General features: G+C 42.1%; 2 protein-coding genes across 4 annotated transcripts in view; both read left to right on the top strand.

Annotated features, from left to right (window-relative positions):
- Positions 1–13344, top strand: part of DDC (dopa decarboxylase) — a 72430-nt gene extending 59086 nt beyond the window's left edge. For both annotated transcript variants that reach the window (XM_018907406.3, XM_009099432.4), the window contains exons 13-14: positions 5812–5913; positions 9437–13344. In XM_018907406.3, the coding sequence (XP_018762951.1) occupies positions 5812–5913; positions 9437–9652 (318 nt within the window). In that variant the 3' untranslated portion in view covers positions 9653–13344. The remainder of the gene's footprint in view (positions 1–5811; positions 5914–9436) is intronic.
- Positions 13345–15290: 1946 nt separating this feature from the next.
- FIGNL1 (fidgetin like 1) lies at positions 15291–20604 on the top strand. Of its 2 annotated transcripts, XR_007776987.1 has the most exons (3): positions 15291–15331; positions 17906–20076; positions 20110–20604. XR_007776987.1 is itself a non-coding variant. In XM_009099315.4 (2 exons), the coding sequence occupies exon 2, from the start codon at positions 17914–17916 to the stop codon at positions 19981–19983; it is 2070 nt and encodes a 689-aa protein (XP_009097563.1). In that variant the 5' UTR covers positions 15291–15331; positions 17906–17913; the 3' UTR covers positions 19984–20604. The 2 variants fall into 2 exon arrangements, 1 of the variants encoding a protein (XP_009097563.1); XM_009099315.4 differs by having other exon boundaries at positions 17906–20604.
- The last annotated feature ends 204 nt before the right edge of the window (positions 20605–20808 follow it).

Here is a 20808-nt window from a genome sequence, read left to right as displayed (position 1 = left end):
TTAGCTAAGGGCCTAGCCTAGCATACCGAATTCCCTGCAGACACACATTGCTTTCAGTTTTGGTACTAAACAGAAGAATTCCTAAGAAAAGCTTTGGAAGACTCGTATCAACTGCATGGCCTTTTGTCAGGCGGGTTTACACAGGTCAGTACTTACATTCAAAAAATTCCCTCTTTCCCTGTTTCCCCCATATCTCCCTGACTGTCCTGCCAAAAGCTGCTTATCTTCATAGAATCATATCTGAGGACTGAGCATTGATATTTTCTGTGACAATTCAGTTCAGGAAGGCTAAGCAAATGAATATTTTCTTAAAGATATTGACTCCAAAGTAAAACCCTTGTATGCTTCCTCATTTGTAAAGGTGATTCAGTCAGCTAAGATTTCCAAGGGCTTGTTGAAATGAGTGTGTTTGGTTTATATTTCTAAGGACTAAATTTCTCTTCAGTACAGATATAAAAATAACTTATGAAAAGACAAGAGGGATAATTAGGTGAAGAATTTTTCTCACTGTATACATCTTGAAATTGGAACCATTAAATTAATTTCTCTTCATACCTCCTTACCCACCAGCAATGAATGCTGGTTCAGTGGCTTCCAAAGCATCTAAAAAAACCTAATTTATATCTCCACCAAGCCTCTGTTGAACCTGAATTTCAAAAAATAATTGCATTTCATTTGTTCCATAGCAGAATTAAAGGTATCTCTTGTGAGTTTTCAGATATTTTGGTAAAATTATATCACTAGCTGGAAAATAAAAATTAAATATGTTTCTCTTATCTTGTACTTTTTCCTGTCTTCTCAAGAATTATCATGAGCTCCAGGTAGATTGTGATGACTTTTGTTTTGGTAGAGTAGTACTGAAGTATCTAAACCAGCCCATCATTGGTTTAAATTTTCAAACCTATAGACGAGTTTTAGAAATGGAAAATAATTTGGAATTTAGCTTCACTTGTTAGCTGAATTCTAACATTGCTCATCCCCATACCTGGCCTTGAGAAGCTGCTTTCTTTTAAACATGTTGTAGCATCTTGCAAATAACAGTTTTTACATTCCCCCTGCTGGCCAAGGCAGTTGCAGGCAGCTCCTCCTCCTGGGCTGGTACTGTCTCCTGTGTACTTGGGACTTTTAGCTGGGTTCTAAGGGAAGCCCTGTAGGTGCCAGAATTATTTCTGAAGCTGCATCTGATGATTTGGAGATGCATTTGACTGGGTGATAGAGTGGACATAAGGAGAATGAGAAGAGACCTAGGAACAGTGACAGAGGCAGGTATTGCAACCTTCCTGTGGAGAACAGAGGGCTGGAGCTGGGGAAGCAGGAAGAAGTGGTCTCTCTCTGTCTCTTGTGTTATTAAGGAGTTGCCCCAAGGAAAGGGTAACAGAGCTGAGCAGAAGAGTGGAGGTTTGAGGCTGCTCCTTGGGCTGGAATCTGGGAAAGGAGGTGCCTAGGTTTGCTCCTAAGAAAACTAAGAGGATCTGTGCAGAGTTTATAGGTTTCTAGAAGGCTTTTGTGCAGCCTGGTTACTTAGAAAAAGATTTGAGATTTTCAAGGTCGATGAGCCTCTGACAAGATATAGAGGGAAAAAACACTGTAGATACTTAAGAACCCACCCTATATGTTGTGAGGTAGCAAGTTTCTATGTGGAAGACCAAAGATGTCTGAAACTATCTCTTCAAAAACTTTTTTTTTTCTTGACATAACCTGTCACAAAAATTATTTCCCCCTCTTTTTTTATTAGTATATTTTAAGGAAAATATGTTTGTTGTGTTTGCAGCCTTAAGGTCTACATCAAAATGACCAGATAACCACTGCAACTTGGCACTTGCTTGAGGATGGCATTTAGGAAGTAAAATATTCCCAGGAGATGAGAATGTGTGACTTGGATTTAGATGCAGTAACTTTTTTTGTTTTCCAAACATTCCAGTTATGCACTCTTTTCACACACATGTCATATTAATCTATTGCAAAGTATAGGTTTTAAGGCACTGGTAAAGGGGAGAATAGTCATCTTTGAAGGATGTGGGGAGAGACAAATACAAATTTTGGAGTTAAGTCCTAAAGCCACAAAGGAGATGTAAAAAGAGGCCAAACTCAACAACAACAGTCTTCTGGACTGATGCCAACCATGCAGAGTCTGTATAAATGTGAAATCCAAATGGCCCATTTGCAAATGGCTCATTTGCAAACTGCTTGACCACCTCTTTATTATTCCTTTGTTGGTTTAAGTCCTCTCAAAGGAATCCTCCTTAGGACCAGAAGTAATCAGTGTACTGAGGATAATAAATGCCATTAAAAATTAACAGAGAGTAGAGTCCAAGAAACTGGAACTGTAAAGAACAGCAATACTAGAGATAGTATTTGAACTGGAGAGTGGCACAGACCAAGTGGCTGTTAAGAAGACTCTTGTGACAACATTTCCCTTCAGTGTCGTGGGATGCAGGCTAAGGCAGGCAAAGGAATGAAATTTGTAGGAGAAAAAGTATGAAGTGATCAAGACTAGAGCAGTATGCTTATCTGCATATACAGAGTAGTGTACTCCGATGCTTCAGAGAAGCTCCCTGCAATCAAAAGCTATTTTAGCTCTTGAAGGCCTTGCCCAGAAATGAACATTCAGCTTGAACACTTCAATGAAGAAGCATTTAAATTTAAATGTATATTTATATTCATAATTATAGTTATTTACTCACAGACACACATAGGAAAATACAGATTTTTTTAAATAGGGACCACATCTTAGTGCCTCACAAGTTTACTGCTCCTGTTACTGGTTATGTAAGACATTTCACTTAATCCAGAGTAACCAAATTAATTAGATCCCTTGTTTCCTTTCTTATTCTTCTGGAGAAGAGCAAAGGTTATGTACCTGAGATAATAAGTGACACATAACAAGCCTCTTTTTTTCTATCAGCTGCATTGCACTGCAAAGACTGGGGCTGTTATTCTGTTCCTATATACAAAGATACTTCAGGGCACTAACACAGTCCATGTGATTCCACTCTGAGAATGCACCTGTTGGAGGGATTGCTCAAATGGTAGTTTTAGAAACAGTGTATGAGTTGGTTTGCTTATGTCCACACTTTTGTTAAATCAAATAACAGCTCTAATAAAATAATTTTGAAAAGTTAAATAATATTTGAACGCCAAGTTCAAGTTAATGGTGCTAGGGACACAGCTTGACACAGATGTCAAAATCAAAAGCACTTGGAGGATTAAGATATCCATAGGTCAGGCTTGGTATGTACACATTCAGCAGAAAACAGCCTGTCAGTCTTTCATTTCTCCTTCTTTCCTATTCTCCGTTTCAGTGCCTGCAGTTTTATTTTCATGTGTACCTGCCTGTTTTGAAAAGTTGAAGCACTAAAGCCACCCACGTCCTCTCGTGAATTACTGCCATGTTCACATCCAGAGCATGGGTACAGCTATTGGAGTTAGGGAGGCACGTGTGACACCTAAATGCCCTGCAGTTCCACAGAACTTGAACTTCCAGGCTCAATAATATTTAACTTCCAGGCTTAATAATAACTAACTTTACTGCTGCAACAATCTCTGTGAGAGCAATTCAGGATAACAGCTTATGGTTCAAAGGTGCAGGGCCTTGGGTAACTGTATTTTGCAAAGCTATACACGTGAAACTGCAGTTAAATCCCCTCTTCCTCTTATTCCAGTTCAGTAAAACCTAAAACGCTTGGTGCCCCCCAGTGTCTTTACCAATTATTGCTATTTGTTAAGACTTGCTGTGAATATAAGTATTTGCATCCAGACATGAATGCAAAATAATTCCAGAATTTTGTTTTGTGACTTACCTAAAATTTTTCTATTTTTCCTTGCTTTTATTTAGTTCAAATTCCTGAAAAATAATTTAGTTCAAGAAGTGGACATAAGTATGTGCTATAAAATGCATAGTTTGGGTCTGGAGTTTTCTAGTACAAACTTTTCACACTAAGCCAGATCTTAAATGTTTGCTTTATTCAATTTTTACCCTGATAAATGTTGATGAAATTCAGCTGGGGATTACATTCAGCTAGACAGTTGTAAAATTCTTATCTCATTGAACATGATTTGTTTTATGGCTTTGTTTTCCAAGACATGGCACATGCAGTGCAGAATTTTGTGTAGCCATGTAAAAGACATGTTTGGTTAAAGCTATAGAACATGAAGATAGGAGGAGACAGTAAAAGACCATTACAACACCTGTGCCTACTTCACATATGTTTTTCATGCACTTTTATGGATACAAGTATCTGTATGTATGCAGATACTTCTGGTTGGATTTCACAGCTGTAAATTCATGCTCTGTCTATTAGCAGAACATTCAAATGCCTTAGAAGGGATTGAGGATTTTATTGGTCTCATTCCTGACTCAAAGAGTTTTCGGGCTAATTTTAGAGGAAGATGATAAATGGATGAAACAAACAGCAGAGCAGAAGTGGTAACAACAGGAAAACTGGCTGGTTACATAGGGTACCAGTAAGCCCAATATGAAGGTTTTGAAGAAATATTTTGATTCTATCTAAACTATGCTTTTCTATTTTAAGAAATAAAAAACCACCAGAGAGCTATGATTAAGATTGCAAAATGTGTTGGCTCTTTTTCTTCTTTTTTTTTTCCCTTTTCTGTAGTTTGTTTTGCCTTGTCCTTTTGGAAGAAATTCCTGTGAGATGATACATTCCACATTTAACCTTGACCCAAAGTAGTAAGCTTCATTTTTGTTTAATAGCCATCCTTGAACTTATAAAAAGTCAAAGTGCAAAAGCATGGGCTTAGTTGTTTATTGTTGTAAAATTATTTGCAATCCTAAATATATAAAAGCTGAAAAAAATCTTTAAACATGACTTTTAGATGTTTCAGATAATTTTTGGTATAGACCGGCTATTGCATGAAGACAAACTATAATTAAAATGGCTGGTTGCTGTTGGTTGGTTAGTTGTTTGGTTGTATTTTTTGGCTTTTTCTAGAATAGTGACCACTAAGCTAATGAAATAGCCAGTAGGAGGGGGACTGGATAGGGTACTGCAAGTATCTGATGAGGATATGCTTTGGTTTTTTGAAAATGCTTTTAAATTAATTTTCTCTTTGAAAGAAAGCAAAGAAAAACATGATATGAGTATGCAAGTATCACTGACTAATGATAAGACTTCCCAGCTAGTTTTTAGTATGTCTGTTGGTGTTTTTCCCTATTTATTAGAATTTTGGTTTCATCTGCTTCAAAATAATTGCTCTAGCTTGGTGCCCAGTGTCATCCTTTTTTGCCTCAGTAACTTCTCAACAGGTTTGCTGAGATTTGCTGTCCATTTTCTTAATTATATTGCCCAGGTCAGAATAGTGAGCAAGTTCTCCCTTTCTTCACAGATTTCTCATATTAAGTGAGCTATTCTAAAAAGTGTATCTTTCCAGCTCAGTTTTCAAAGAAATTGTGACAATTTTTTCCCTGTATATCTGTGCACTTCCCCCTTTCCCTCTAATGAGTTCTGAATTCTTTAGCCATTCCCAGCCAAAACTAACAGTGGTATAAAACCCAAAGGAGAATTATTAAAATAATTTACTCTTAATGTGGAATGGTATCAAATGGTGCTGAAGTATCTCAAGGAGCAGACCAGCACTGCCTGAGACAGACTGAGATCCTAATACAGCAATGGCTCCATATGGTCTCTGGAAGTCATAAATGGGATGGAACTTAACACAAACAGATGGCCATATGTGAATATTATCACACAGCAGCAGAAGGAACAGAGCAAAGGAATGGAAAATACTTCAGCACACCTTTTCTCTTGGTGAAGCAAATGTATTCAATGCAGATACTCTTTCTCTTCTCAGCACATTAGACTGTCGCATCAATTTGAACACTTGGTCCTTCAGGATGAAAGGTTTGAGATCTGTGCTGAGGTTGTTTTGGGACTGGTCTGCTTCCGGCTGAAGGTAAGGCAGCTAAGATCTCCCATTTCTTCTCTCATGGTTTATAGCAACTCCAGAACCTGCAGCTGAATAGTCTCTGTAGTTGATTATTTTTTAAGGAAAGTAAAGAGAGTTTGTTTAGAACAAAGCAGATGAAAGAAAAAAGCTTTAGACAATTTTCTTAAAATTGAATCAAAAGCTCAAGAGAAATTGAAGCATATTAAGGTATGGAAACATACAGTCAAGGCAAACAAATGTTTAAACTAGTCATATAAAATGACTTATATTTTATGTCTGAGGAGCTTTGATAAAGATGGTACTGTTTGATATTGTTTTAGTATATTTCCCTAGACTTCTGAATATGGTGAGTGTGTATTACTTGTTTCTTGTCAAGTTAATTTCTTATGTGTATATATTTAATATTCAATTTTATTTAAAAAATACTAAGATAAAAATCAGAGCACTAAATGCTTTTCTTTAAAGACTGTGGTTTTTTTCATCTATAAATTTTGATGGTAAAACTGGGAAAATTGAAGTAAGATGTGTTTAAGAACAGGTTACATAGGAGGCCAGCTTTCCTGGTCTGCTTTTTATTGCTGAACATGATCCTTTTGCCCTGTTTGGCCTTTTATTCCCCAAAATCTCTCAAAGTGCTGAGTTCACTGATGTGGAGACCTTGCCCAACAGAAATTAGAAAATTCATTCTGTACTTAGAAAAGAAAAGCTGCAGTAGTTGGGAGAGCTCATTTGTTTGAATCAGCCATTAAAAGGGGATCAGTGTCTCAGTTTAGGTAAAGAAGTCATTTCCTAGAGGAGCTTGCAGCTAAAGCCTCTGCAGAGGACTGGATTGTAACACTGAATCTGACCACCAAGCAACAATAACAACAGCACTAGTGTTTTCTCATTAACATGACACCTAAATGAGCTTTTAGCTTTTCTGAAGGCTTCCAAGCACATCTTTTCTCCTTCTGGGTAGTTTATTTTTAACACATTCTTTTCTCAGTCATTAAGTTATCCCTGTTACCTGAGTTTGATGCAAATGGGTAAGAAGCTAACAAGTAAATAATAAAGTAATTATGAGTTTCACCTGGAATAGGAAACTGGATTTGTTTGAATTTATAATGTTTAAAATAAAATTTTAAAAGACCCTATGTTTAAGTGATCAGACAGATTACAGAATGTCGTTTTTTTCAGTCAATGGAAGCATGAATATATTCTCTTTCCTAACAAGAACTTTTAAAAGATGTTGAGGGATAGATTCTGTGGCTTTTATTGGTCAATAACAAAATATTGGTTGCAGTCTGCTCTCTCACATGGAACAAGCAAACACTAGTTTTGCAGATCCAGACACAGCTGCTAGTCAGTGCACTGCATTTACTTTGAAGGAACAGTTCTGGTGAAATAGAGCATAGCAACACAGGAATTGTCACTTTTGATCAGAACAGCAGCTCATCTGCATCTGTTCTTCTGTCCCTCATGATTCAGAGGAAGAAATCACATCTAAAGGGAAAGACAATTTTACAATAGGGGGTAAATATTGGACCTTTAGCAAAGAAACCTTTGGACAAGTTCTAGAATAAAGGCCTGATTCCACTGAAAAGCAGTGTTAAAAGAGCAGTGCTTTTATTTCTTGCCTACCCGATACAGAAAAAGAAAAAAAGAAAACCCTAGCAAGATTTCAAATTAGGAGGTTTTTATAGCTATTTTAACAGCTTTGTTTGCTGTTTATATCACTCCTTCAAAAATCTTTCAGTCATTTTTATAATTCATAAAATCATATAATTCATCCATCTTAGAAGCAGAATATTTGTAACTTTCATGTAGTTACAGTAGGATTAAGGGTCAGGGGACTTGAACTGTGTAACAGTTCACAGTGCACAGCTGTAAAAGTATGGGGTTTTATTTTTTCTTACTTCCTTTGTTCTTGAGAAGCTCTTTTAAATTTTTTTGCTTAGCTGTAACTTTTAATTTTTTGCCTTTCACACTGTTGAGCAAATGGACTAATTACCTATGACTTTCATATTATAATTATTTCATCAAATATGTCATGCCAAAGGGTTAGTTTTAGGCCTCCTTGTCATGACTGCAGATGAATACAAGTCAAGCTAGTAATTTCTCCAAGGGGGTGAGAATGCTGTCTTATTAAAGCTCACAAACTCAATCAAAGCTGCCTTCTCAAAGCTCTGGGAGAGGATTAGTCACTACCAACTTCAATCTGACATGACACCCGAGTGTCACAGCAGCCCTAAGGTGGAGCTGTGAGAGCAGAACAGAAGAAAGATAAATGAATCTTTCTCCTTCCTCCCTTCACTCCTGCCAATTTAACATCATGTAACTGCTTGTATTGCCTGAAAGTCAGCGCTGTGCATTTGATATTAAAGGCAGGGATTGTCATTTTAATAATGCATTGCCTTTGATAAGAAAGCATGACATCACTGTCAGCAGTGACTGACCTGTAATATGTGGGGACTTAGAAAACACCAAAGTTGGTCCATTTTCTTTGTTAGGAGCATTTCAGTCACATAAATATCTCCTAGAAGAGTAAGGCTAAGCCATGAATTTTAGGACTTCACACCAAATTCATCATAACTTGTGCTAAGACAGACCAAAGTTTTGACTTGGGTTCAACTCTTAATTCTTAATATGATCTAAAAATGTGAGAATGATACATTTATCCTTGCTGCCAGTAGGAAACTGTCTGCCTTATGCTTTGGTTTTATATGGAAAAGGCTAAGCAGGAACATCACAATTAGATTTCAGAGAAAATGTTTTCTGGCCAGGATGTTTTCAAGAAGACCAATGCTTCCACAGTAACACACCTGCTGCTGAACAGAGGGATTTGTCCATTTGCAACTCTTTTTCCCCAGTCAGTGCTCAGTAAGGGGGCACTGCAGTAAAAATGCAGATGCTCCCAGAATCTCTTGCAATTGTGTGTTACCACCAGTGTAATAGATAGAGTAAGGTTGCACAGTACCTAAGATACTTCCTCTGATGGATTCTGTGGTGGGTAACTCCTGTAAAAATTGAGGCAAATACTTTTTTAGGGTTTCCACTGATCATATGAAACCTAATTACTCCAGGGATATATTACCTTAAAAATTTTTTAATTAAGGGTAAGATTTCATATTCAAAAGAATCTCTCACAGCATCCATGCTTAAGTGAGGAAAGTTAGTATAGCTCACTGTGAAACTTCTTTCCATGTTTGATTAGATCCAAGAAGAGTGTAAAAATACAGATACATTAATGAATGATTTTAACATAGCTCACAACCTTAGGTCACAAAAAGGCAGTCAGCTATCACAAATGCCCCAGTGTGAGCACTGCTTCTAAACTGAAGGTGATTCCCAAATTTGGGCTCTTTGTGGTCCAAAACTTCTCTCTTACATCATCATCTTTTTGTGATCCTTTAATGGCAAAGCACTGAGAGATGAGAAGGTGACTGCTTGTTACTGGTGCTACTTGAGCTTGGCTGCTTGGTGGGATTTACATTTTCCAAAATTGTCTCTGAAATTCATTGCCATATCCATTGAATTACAATGATTTCAGGGCTCAAATGAACTAAATGAGGCACTTCTAAAAAGCATAAATGATGCCAAGAAGATCCATCTGGTCCCATGCCACCTGCGAGAGAAGTTTGTGCTACGTTTTGCTGTTTGTTCCCGCACAGTGGAATCCACCCACATCAAGTTTGCCTGGCAGCACATCTCACAGCTGGCAACTGATCTTCTGAAAACATGGGAGCAAAACCACCACCAGCAGTAACAGCAGTGAAGTATAAGTGGAGATGAGGTAATTAACTGGCTTGCTCTATGTTGCCAAGTTTTATTTTAGGTGCAGGTGGGAAAGTCAAACTATGAAGGAAAAAAGTACAAAACCTGTTGTTATATAGCCCAGCTGCAGTAGCAAAATCCTTACCAGCAAGTTGAGTTGTAATCATAGCCATTCTTTCTCTGTACTGTGGTTTCATCTTGCCTGTTTCCAGGATGCACATAGCCAAGGAGAATTGAGCTGCAATTCCTTACTACTCTGTAGTCCAAGAGCATTTGTTCAACCAGGCAATGGAAATGGAAGGGTTACTGTTCCCTCCATTGTCCCCATTCACCTCTAGCACACCAACCCTTTCTTCACAGATGAAACTAAGAGGTCTTATAACCAATTAATTTAACATTACTATGACTGCAGGAAGAACCCAAGCTGGGGGAGTTTAGTTCAAGTTCTAAATATGCTAGTATCTGAATAGGTATGCACAAATGTTGCCAGGATTTGGGGCACTATCGTGTCATGATACACTTGCTGCAGAAATTTTGTAAATGAACAAAGGACAACGGACCTTCAAGACTTCCTTCCCTGCATATCCAGACTTAGGAGAATGAGCACTATTTACTAATCATCCTTCTGACAGGTTCTCTCCTTTCCCCTAAATGGCTTGCTTTTAAAACAGCAATTTTGTCAAATTCCAGCAAATAGGTTATACTGGCTATTGGTTTCCAGATTGATCATTCATAATCCCTGAAAAGTTCCTCCTAAAGAGTTTTGTCAAAAGCTATGTGCTACCTGGTATTCTGTATTTTTAATCAAGTTATTATCAGCAGTGATTACTTGAAAATAGTCTGTAAGATATGTTCTGTGAAACTGAGTTGTGATTTACTTTTATGGCTACCATTTTGATTACTTCATGGTGTAATAAATCTTTGACAAAATGTGCTAAGAAATGTGACATCAAAAATATCACTCTTAGTTTCCCATATTAGCTAGCAAACAAGTAAGCAAGTGACAGTAAAAAGAGGAAGTAAGAGAACAAACCCCCCAAATCAGCTGTGGTGTCCCCATCAGTGGTCTTCTTTCATTAACAGTGATGAATGGAAAATGAAAATACTGGAAAACCTCTGAGAAAGTCAAATAATATATATTTGACACAAACCATTGATACATCATCCTGTCAAAGGCAGGCACAGTAAAGAGCTAAAATGAAAGTTAGAAGTGAAAGTCAGAACAATATCAAGTCACAAAGTACTTTTGCCATTTTAAAAACATAAATTTCTGACAGTTATTTCTGTGTAAATAAGAACAATATAAGTAGCTGCTCCAAGAAAAAAAATATGTAGGATTGATTTCTACATTTGCATTTCAATCTTCCTTTAATGCTCGTATTAACTTCTACAGCCTCTAGAGCAATGTGCACAACTATTCAGCTTTCCTCCTCCATCCCTTTCAAGTGTACTTCCTGCAGTTGGGAAGTTGCAAGTAGACCAGTGAAAATGGATCAGGACAGTTAATTTGTCACATGGTCTGCTCCTATCTCTGTCTTTCCTAATCTCTCACTTCTGGGGTGCAATCTGGGAAGGACTGTTATTTCCATAAGGAACTGATTTCCCAGGTAACAGATGAAGAAAGGGATAACCAATGAATTTGGTAAAACCCAGTAATACTTGAGGAGGTGACTGACACAAGACACTACTGTCAGCTACCGTGTCAGAAATTTTGATAGCATCATTCTCTTCAGAACCAATATGAAATTTAGCTTTTCTGTGGCAGCACAATGCACTAGATTGATAGACTGAAGAGAGTGGAAAATGCTGGCACTTGTTCCCTTTCTCTGCTACTATTTTTTTTTTTAAACAACAGTTATTCGGATCTCATGACCTGGAAAACAATGTTCATCCCTAACACATATCTTCCACACTGATACAATTTTATAACTTTTACATTATGAAAACTCTAGAATCTTGGAGCCAAAGAATAACATGTTCTCTGTGAGACAGGCCAGTATTTTGTATGTGAAATATAACCAGGACTGTTCAGGAAAAAAAAGAAAAGAGAGATCAGATTTGGATCAAAGCTATCACAGAGTAAATCCAGGATAATTCCACTGAAATGAAATGGAGTTGCTCTGGGCTTAGGTGACTATAATTGGAATTAAAAATCTGACTAATAAGTATTGGAAAAGAAAGGCATAAGGTAAGGCACCCCTAAACTGAACATAAGAAGATTCTGCTGGAAATCTGCTCCATGGAAACCAGAGCAGAGATGAATGATGCCTGTGTGAGCCTCAAACTGCTGTAAAACTGGGATGCAGGCAGGATGCACACCCAAACCTAGGAGAGATGAAATGTCCCCAACAGCCCAGAATTAGACATAGATCCCTTTAGACATTTGTGGGAAAATACTGCCAAAACTGACATTCAATTAAGCATTTTTCAGTATCTGGATATCAGTTTTAGAAGTGACTGTTTTCCAGATACAGAAACTCCTTTTGGCAAAGAATTTAAGATAAAGACTAATTTAAAATATAGATGGAGTAAAAGTTAATTCTTGAGGCTTTTTTAAAGAAGTGACATTTGTAAATTTGTCTAATAAACAGCAGTGATGAGACCCATGGAATTACATTGCCCCCTGGCTAGCCCAGTACCAAAACCTGAAGTTTATGGTTCTGGTTTTTCTGAAATTCTAGAATGATGCAAATATGTAACCAGTGAAGGCCTTCATAGTATTCAGTCTCTCATATCTTCTTTTCTCCATGTGATAATTCCTTCTTAGACTATTAACATTAGGTCATCTGAAAAGGAAACATGGGCTGTGTAATAAACTCAAGAAGAAGCATTGAAAGGATCATTTTAAAAAAAGCACATAACTGCTGTTTCTGTTCTGTAGCTTTGCAACCTATCTGTAAGTGAAAAACACTGTATTTATGAATAATTAATGCTAACCTGGATTAATTGTGCCTTGTGTGCAAAAGCTAATATAGCCTGTGCTGATGAATACTGTTTGATATTAAAAATAATTACAGAATCCCAGAACTGTACTTTAGTAGAATATCCACATCTCAAGGAAGACTGCGGCTATTAAAGAAGGAGGGAAAAACCTGACTTTTACTTTCAGGAACCTCAATTTATTTTTTTTTAAACTAGCAGAGTACAGTACTTACATTCTTAATGACAGATTATATTTTATTACTGATGGTGAAATAATGAAAATGTATGTATTTATGAAAACATTGGTAATATATAATACTCTGAACTGCATTATAATTATTAGATTTTTAATTTTTTCTTGCATTTACATACAAGATTCTGCTCATGGCTGTTTTGTTGCTGTTGAAGCACTACTCAACACCTAATGTGATGAGTAGTAATCACACTGAAGTGGCCTTACAACAGCAGTCTAGACCTTGAGATATATAAACTTGAATTGCTCAAAGACAGAAGCAAACGAGAAATAAAACTGAGGATCCTGAAGACCAGGGGGGTTGGTGAGGGCAGGTTAAATAACCATCAATGGATAATACCTGTATAGCATATGTAGATTTTGTATGTTCTAAGTGGAAAAATAATCAGAAGTCCAGTGCTCTAATTATGATTTGTGAGCTGTTGACTCTTTAAAATCTGTACCCAAAACCTCCTGAACACACATATGGGTTTTAACTGTCAATAAAAATAAACCAAAACAAAACTACAGCTATTGTCCCTTTGTACTTAACTAAGCTTTTCTTGTCTCAGTCATGCCAGAAGCACTGTAAAAGGCCCAACTTCCCCACTCTTATCAAGTCAGTGCACGGATTTTCACCACCAAGGACTTTTTTTCAATTTACTTCAAATTACTTTGCAAATGGGAGTTGGCAAATTTTTCTGCAGGAAGTTTCCTCCTTAGCAACAGGAGTCTAAAAAATACTTGGCCATATCCAGGGCTAATGCCAACCCTTCTGCCAAGTTCTGCACAGTGCTGCCACTGGATCTGCCACTGGAGCCACCTGCCCAGCTTCAGCTTTGGTTTGTAGCTCCGGTCCCATCCGGTGGGACAGGGAAGGGGCCCATGACATCAGTCCTACCTGGCTGCAGTCCATGTCCCCAAGGCTGCTGTGCTCCCTGCCTCTGTGCAATCCCAGGGAAATCAGGCAAGCATGCCTTGGGAGAAATTTGATGGCAGCAGCGTCACACACTATTTAAATGTTAGCCCAGTTGGGTCTGAGATGATAGCTTGCATACCAGCACAGTTTAATGTGCTGTCTGCACTGATGGCATAACAAGCCTGATGTATAACAAAAACCTGACAGTAACTGCAGGAAAGGTTCCTCACGGGAAATAAAATGTGCACCCACACAGAAGCGTCTCTGTTAATACCAGAGGTGTAACTGCAGCTTACAGTGCTCATTTGCATCTAGACTGGTGTGCTGATTTGAACGTGGGTTGGTGTGAGCCACGTGGGGACTCCACCACCACATTCAGTACATGGGATACTTCCACGTGGACCACCATCTTTTGCCCTGTAAAACAGTGTGTCATTCATCTTGTCCTTGCCAGAGCTGTTCTCCCAAAAATGGCTGTGCAGCAGCTGTTGTTTTCAGGAGTGTTGGAAAGCGTCCCCTTCTGACACTGCCGTGGTGGCTGTGGTGGTCCTGCAGCCGGTGCCGCAGGGGTAGCGATGAAATAGGCCACAGAGCTCAAGTGCTCGTGTGCCTAAGGACCAGGTACCCATCACTGGCCGCGAAGTCACCACCAGGGTTAGGGCTTTGTGCTTGGGCCATCCTTCATGGAACCTCCCTCCTCTGGAGCCTGTCCTGCACGGAGGGCTGCAGCCAGGGACAGAGCCCGGGATGCCACTGTCCTGGCCGCCGGTGAGCCGAGCAAAGGGCATCCAGAGGGCCTTCCGACCGCCAGGAGAGGATCAGCGGGAAGCTGGGGAATGCTGATGGGATGCCCTGCTGTTTTGGGCAGCCAAAGTCGAATTTGACAGGAAGAGCCACAGCAATTCTGCTCCTTAAATCACCGAACTGAAGGGAAAGACCTCGTCTGCCCCACAGAAATTGCACATCTCCACGTTCCCATTTTCTTCTGCTACTGAAAACGGCCGGGACAGGCAATAAACGTGACAGAACCAGTTTCATTCGCCAGCCTCTGCCTTCTCGGCTGCTCTGACCTTCAGCTGAGGAACCAAGCCCTGACCAGGAAGGTTTATCCGAAGAGTGTGAGGAGGGCTGGCAAGGCGCGGGAGCCGAGACATCGGCACCGGGGGAGCGTCCGAAGCCGCCGGCAGGGGCTTCGGCGGGAGACGCGGGAGGGATGCGGGAAGGAACACGCGGAGGGATCCGGGAGGGATCCGCCAGGGATCACGCGCAGGGTCCCGCCGCCCCCTGAAGAGCAGGCGCGCGCCACCCGGCGCGCGGCTGTCAGCGCGAGACCGGCCCCCCCGCTCCCAAGGCACGGACCCCGCGCCCATTGGTCGACTCTCGTCTCAACCGCAGCCAATAGGGAGCGCCCGCCCTGCCGCGCGCCGTCCCTCCCAGCTCTGCGGTGACGTCACGCGGAAAACCCGCCCCTCTCCCACTCGGCCCGGTGTGCAACCTCTGATTGGCTGCGTCTTCCGGCGCGCTGTTGCCCGATTGGCGGGCGGGGCGGGGCCGGGCGCAGAGCGGGCGCGCGCGCTTGGCGGAGACGGCGGCGGCCGGTGCGTGCGGGGAGCGGGAGCGGCACGGCCGGGACTGAGGGGGCACGGGAAGGGAGAAGGAAAGGGAGGGACCGGCGGGACCCTCTCGGGACTGTGGCCTCCGCTTCCCGTGCCGTGAGGGGGCAGCGCCCACCGCTGGGCCGGCCAGGGCTCCTAAGCTGAGGGGCCGTGGCTGCCGGCTGCGTAGGGGCGGCGAGGGCTCAGCCATGCCCAGGCAGCTTCCCGGCTGGATTCCCGGCCTGAGGGCAGTGAAGGGGGAGTGTGCTCGCGTACCTGGCTGTGTTTCCATGGGCCCCGTGCTGGGCGTGCTCGTGTGTGGCGGCAGCGGCAGCAGCTCCCGCCCCTCCGCGCTGAGGCGAGCACACAGCCGAGTGCTGGATCCATCGGTGGCGGAGCTTGGATACACCCCCAGCTCCAGGAGGGCACACGCAGTACGCTGTCCTCGTCTGGGAACTGTTGTGGCTGAGCCTGTGTGCATGTGGCTCTCTGGGAGAGAAGTTGCGAGGCTGTGAGGACAATTAATATGGGTTAGACTAGGGGGAGAGAATGATGCCAGACAGTGTTAACTATGTATATAAATAACTAAAGGCTTAGTGTCGAGAGGGTGGATCCAGGCTCTTTTGGTGGTCCTGAGCAACAGGACAAGAGGCAATGGGCAGAAACTGAAGCATAGGAAGTTTTACCTGTCTATGGGAAAGAACTTCTTTACTGTGAGAGTGACCACACTGGAACAGGGTGCCCAGAGAGGCTGTGGAGCCTCTTTGGAAATAGTCAAGAACTGTCTGGACACAATTCTGTGCCATGTGTGCTGGGATGACCCTGCTTGAGTAGGGAGATTTGACCAGATGACCACTGTGGTCTCTTCCAACCTTCCCCTTTCTGCGATTCTGAGAATAATCAAACTGAAATTTCAACCTGGTTACCGCTGTTCACTTGTTATGGCCTTCCCTCAGTGCTATAAAGGTGACCACTGAATCCTTAACAAAGTGATGGTGAAGTTGAGATTTTGTGTTCTGAATTATGCAAGTATTTCATGGGGGCAAATACCTGCTATTAAACTTTTCCCGAATTTATGCTTTTATGTCACTTAAGATATTTTTGATTCAACAGTTACAAAAAAAAATATGTGCACAGTGAAAGCTGTTTAGAGAAAAGAAGTAAAAGGCTGCAGCCTTTCACTCCCTGTTCATCTGTCACTCAGCAGTGGATGGATGATGATGTGAGTTTGTATCAGATTTTCTAGGTACAAGTTACACTTCTCATGGTACAAAAGTTGGCAGTAACTTTTCAGAGAGAAAGTCTTAGTTTAGTGGTTTTGTTTTGTTTGTTTTAATTGGATTTACCTGTAGAGGTGCCAGATTTGCAGGTAAAATGTATTTTGACTTTTCTAAACAGCTCTACAAATTTGGGCTGTAGTAAAAAAAAAAAAAATCAAACCAAAATGATTTACATCCTCATCATATATCATGTGTGTAACATATAAGTATATGAGTAATAAACATATTGTGCCCTCTGTTGTCTAATGATGATGCCAGACTTCTTGCAGATAATTAGGGAGGACACCCCTACATAGCCTGGATGCCTTCAGATCTGTCTCCCCAGCCTTGCATGAGCATTACACCTGTACCTTCCTCTGCACTCCTGCACAGTCTGTAGCTGATCCAGAGGATTGCAGCTTGACTCACACTCTGTTGGAAAGGGTGCAGAATATATGGACACAATACTTTGCAGAGGAAGAAAATACATCATGAATATGAGCAAATAATTTCAAGTCAAACAAAATACTCCTCCTGAGCCAAATGTCATCTTCCCTATTTCTTAAAAAAACCCTACACTAAAGGAGTTTAAATTCCACTTTCTGAAACTGAGAAACAAGAAGATTGCTTTAAGTATGCAAGACCTTTTCTTCTCTGAAGTGTAAAATGGGGACATTTTAGTGCCTTCGAAATGGAAGAAATAGTTTTGAACTTTTTCTAGTAATCTGTTAATATTTTCTTAATATGATGTATTTGCTACATTCAGGATTATTCACTCCATTTTTATCTCCCCTCAGAGATACTGCACACAATTTTACTTACTGGATTAACTGTTTCATTTTTATTACCATCACTGTAATAAATGAAATCATTCTGACAGTGGAGTATCCTCTGTCCTCTGCTGCACTGTGCCATATTCTATCAAATAAGAATGAAAGCACTGGTGATTTCATTTAACAAGGCCAGTTTTTGCTTGGCCATCTGTTACCATTCTTTGCAGCCTACTTACCTCCCCAGGAGACCTCTGGTTAGAAGCAAACTCTCTCTTTTTTCTTTTTCCCCTACTTTTTTCTTTTCTTTGGACAAGGAAGAAGAGAGAACCTCAGTCTAAATGCCTTTGCACCACAAAGCTGGTTGCTTTTTGAGAAGATTAAAGTGTCCAGACTGGCTAAGTAGCTTGCAAGACCTCCTGCTCTGTTTCTCACAGTTAAAATAATGTAGGTTTTCCTGTGTAAGTATTTAGGCAAGGGGGGAAGCAGCCGGTGCAAATGGTGTGAAATGGCATTTTGTGACTGCAGGTATTTTCTGTCTGTTCCAGCGTCAGCCATGGAGGCCCCCTCCCCCAGCGCGGCGCACCTGAGTGAGTGGCAGGAAAGTTCCTTTGCTGTCACCTCTGGCACCTGCACGCCCGGGCAGAAGGCAGATGGGTACCGTGCCAAGATGCTGCGCATTCAGTATGCATGGGCAAACTCCGAGATCTCCCAGTTCTGTGCTGCCAGCCTGTTCAAGAAGTACGCAGAGAAATACTCTGCCATTATTGACTCTGGCAACGCGGAGACTGGCTTGAATAACTATGCGGAAAACATTTTGACTTTGGCAAAATGTCAGCAAAGTGACAGTGACAAGTGGCAATCTGCCTTGACAACAGATAATGTGTTTGAATTGAAGTGTGTGCGAGAGAGGATGCGGGCTGGCAAAATTTTCCCGAGCTCTCAGATGGCACCGACAGATGCCCATGTACGAGCTGATAAAGGGGTCAGCGCCCCCGCTGCTCCAGCTCTTCCTAAACTCCATGTCTTCCGCAGTACCGGGGAGACTGAGCTCACTGCTGCCTCAGCAAAATGTGCAAGTCAGGGACCAGAGCTTCTAGGGCATCCCTCGTCTTCCAAGTCCCTTCAAAGCAGTGTGCCTCCTGTGACCAGAACTGCAGACACACTTCCCGCCGCTTCAGCCTCCTTAGGCAAACAGGTTCTTCCAGGTTTCCAGGCAACTCCGCTCTTTGGAAGTAAAGAAGCCACTAACAGTAGTTCTCTGAAAATGCCAGGTAACTGTTATGATGGACAAAATTCGTCTCTTTTCAACCAGTCAGCTGTATCTGCCTGGTCTGCAAATTCTGGGAAAAGAAAAGCATTCTATGGTCTGGCTGATGAAGGCAGCACAGCTGTTCCTAGCCTTGCTCCATGTCAGGCCTCCATTTCTACAGAAACTAATGGTTTTTCAGGGCAGAGAAACAAAAATGAAGAGAGCAGTGTTCCTGGGTTTAAAACTGCAAAGGAACAGCTGTGGATGGATCAGCAAAAGAAATCTCAAAACCAGCGTGCACCAGTTTCATCATATGGAGGCGTAAAAAAGTCCCTGGGTGCAGGCAGGTCTCGGGGTCCGTTTGGCAAGTTTGTGCCTCCAGTTCTGAAACAAGATGGAAGTGAAAATGGAGGAGCACAGTGTAAGACTCATGCAGGGGAATCAACAGACCCGTTGCTGCCTGTGGATGAAAGGCTGAAAAACATAGAACCAAAAATGGTTGAACTCATCATGCACGAGATCATGGACCACGGGCCTCCGGTCAGCTGGGATGACATTGCTGGAGTGGAGTTTGCCAAAGCTACCATAAAAGAAATAGTGGTGTGGCCCATGCTGAGACCAGACATCTTCACTGGCTTGCGCGGTCCTCCCAAAGGAATTCTGCTCTTTGGCCCCCCTGGGACTGGCAAGACCCTCATAGGCAAGTGCATCGCATGCCAGTCTGGAGCAACTTTTTTTAGCATCAGTGCCTCCTCTCTGACTTCCAAGTGGGTGGGAGAGGGGGAGAAGATGGTCCGTGCGCTGTTCGCTGTGGCGCGCTGCCAGCAGCCAGCCGTGATTTTCATCGACGAGATCGATTCCCTGTTGTCCCAGCGCGGAGAGGGGGAGCACGAGTCGTCCAGGAGAATAAAAACTGAATTTCTGGTGCAGTTAGATGGGGCAACAACCTCCTCTGAAGATCGGATCCTGGTGGTTGGAGCAACAAATCGACCCCAGGAAATCGATGAAGCTGCCCGAAGGAGACTGGTGAAGAGACTGTACATCCCTCTCCCAGAAGGCTCCGCCAGGAAGCAGATTGTCACCCGGCTGATGGCAAAGGAGCACTGCTCTCTGAATGAAGAGGAAATCAAACTCATAGTCCAGAAGACCGATGGGTTTTCTGGAGCAGACATGACACAGCTCTGTCGGGAAGCTTCCCTAGGCCCCATCCGCAGTCTGCAGTCCATGGACATTGCAACCATCACGCCGGAGCAGGTACGGCCCATCTCTTTCCTGGACTTTGAGAGTGCCCTGAGGACGGTGCGGCCCAGCGTGTCCCCCAAGGACCTGGAGCTCTATGAAACCTGGAACCGGACGTTTGGCTGCGGCAGATGAGCTGCATCACAGCTGTTTCACAGGAGCAGTGTGGGATTTCAGCACTGCCACGTATTAAACCTGTGGCCATTTAGTGCATCTGCACTTTGTTTTGTTTCTGTTCTGGAATTAAACCTCCTCATGGAGGTTTAATTCCAGGACATCCAGGCAGATGTCCAGGCTCTGGCTGAGGCTTTTGCTGAAAAGACCATGAGGAACTGCTGCTCATGATTCGGGAAATTGCTGAACAGCAGTGGCATTGAGAGGCTGACAGCAGTTACAGATTGCTGGGAGAGATGGAAACAAATTTTCCTGATGTTTAAGGGGAAGGTTATCGAACCTCAAAAAAAATTGAAAGGAATACTTGGGAACTCTTGCAAGGTCCACCATGCTGTGTCAGTAAGGGATTCAAGTAACAGCAGAAATACTGATTTTGGGTAGGAGTATGGCAAAACTGGACAGGGAAGAATAATTAGCGGTGCTTTGTTTGAGAGGGGAGGGTGGAGGTGGATGTGGACTAATATGAAAATATGGAAGGGAGGACAAAAGAGGAAGGTCTCTTGAGTGTTGCTCTTGTCTGACAGCCTTTTGGCTCATCACTGCAGTCAATCCCAGCTTCTCATTAAAAACTTTTTTGGATGATTTTCTGCTTGACCTTACTTTCTGTGCTGCGTCAGCATGTGTGGGTGTGTTTTATTGGGAGGTGTGGACGCCTGCAGGTGAAGAGGCCATGGGTCACGGGGGCTTTAGGATCTGGGCCCAGCCATGGGGTAACCAGTGTGGGCAACCACGTGCTGTAGGGATCCAAAACTCACTTCCGAACTAAGGGCTGGACAAGCTGGCAAG

Source organism: Serinus canaria, chromosome 2, assembly GCF_022539315.1.
Source record: "Serinus canaria isolate serCan28SL12 chromosome 2, serCan2020, whole genome shotgun sequence".
Classification (NCBI taxonomy): domain Eukaryota; kingdom Metazoa; phylum Chordata; class Aves; order Passeriformes; family Fringillidae; genus Serinus; species Serinus canaria.
Note: the sequence above shows the minus strand (reverse complement) of the source record. Positions and strands in the feature narration are given on the sequence as shown.

Bases quoted from the DNA above. Each gene is read 5' to 3' on its own strand.
- FIGNL1 (XM_009099315.4), top strand. From the start codon at position 17,914: ATGGAGGCCCCCTCCCCCAGCGCGGCGCACCTGAGTGAGTGGCAGGAA.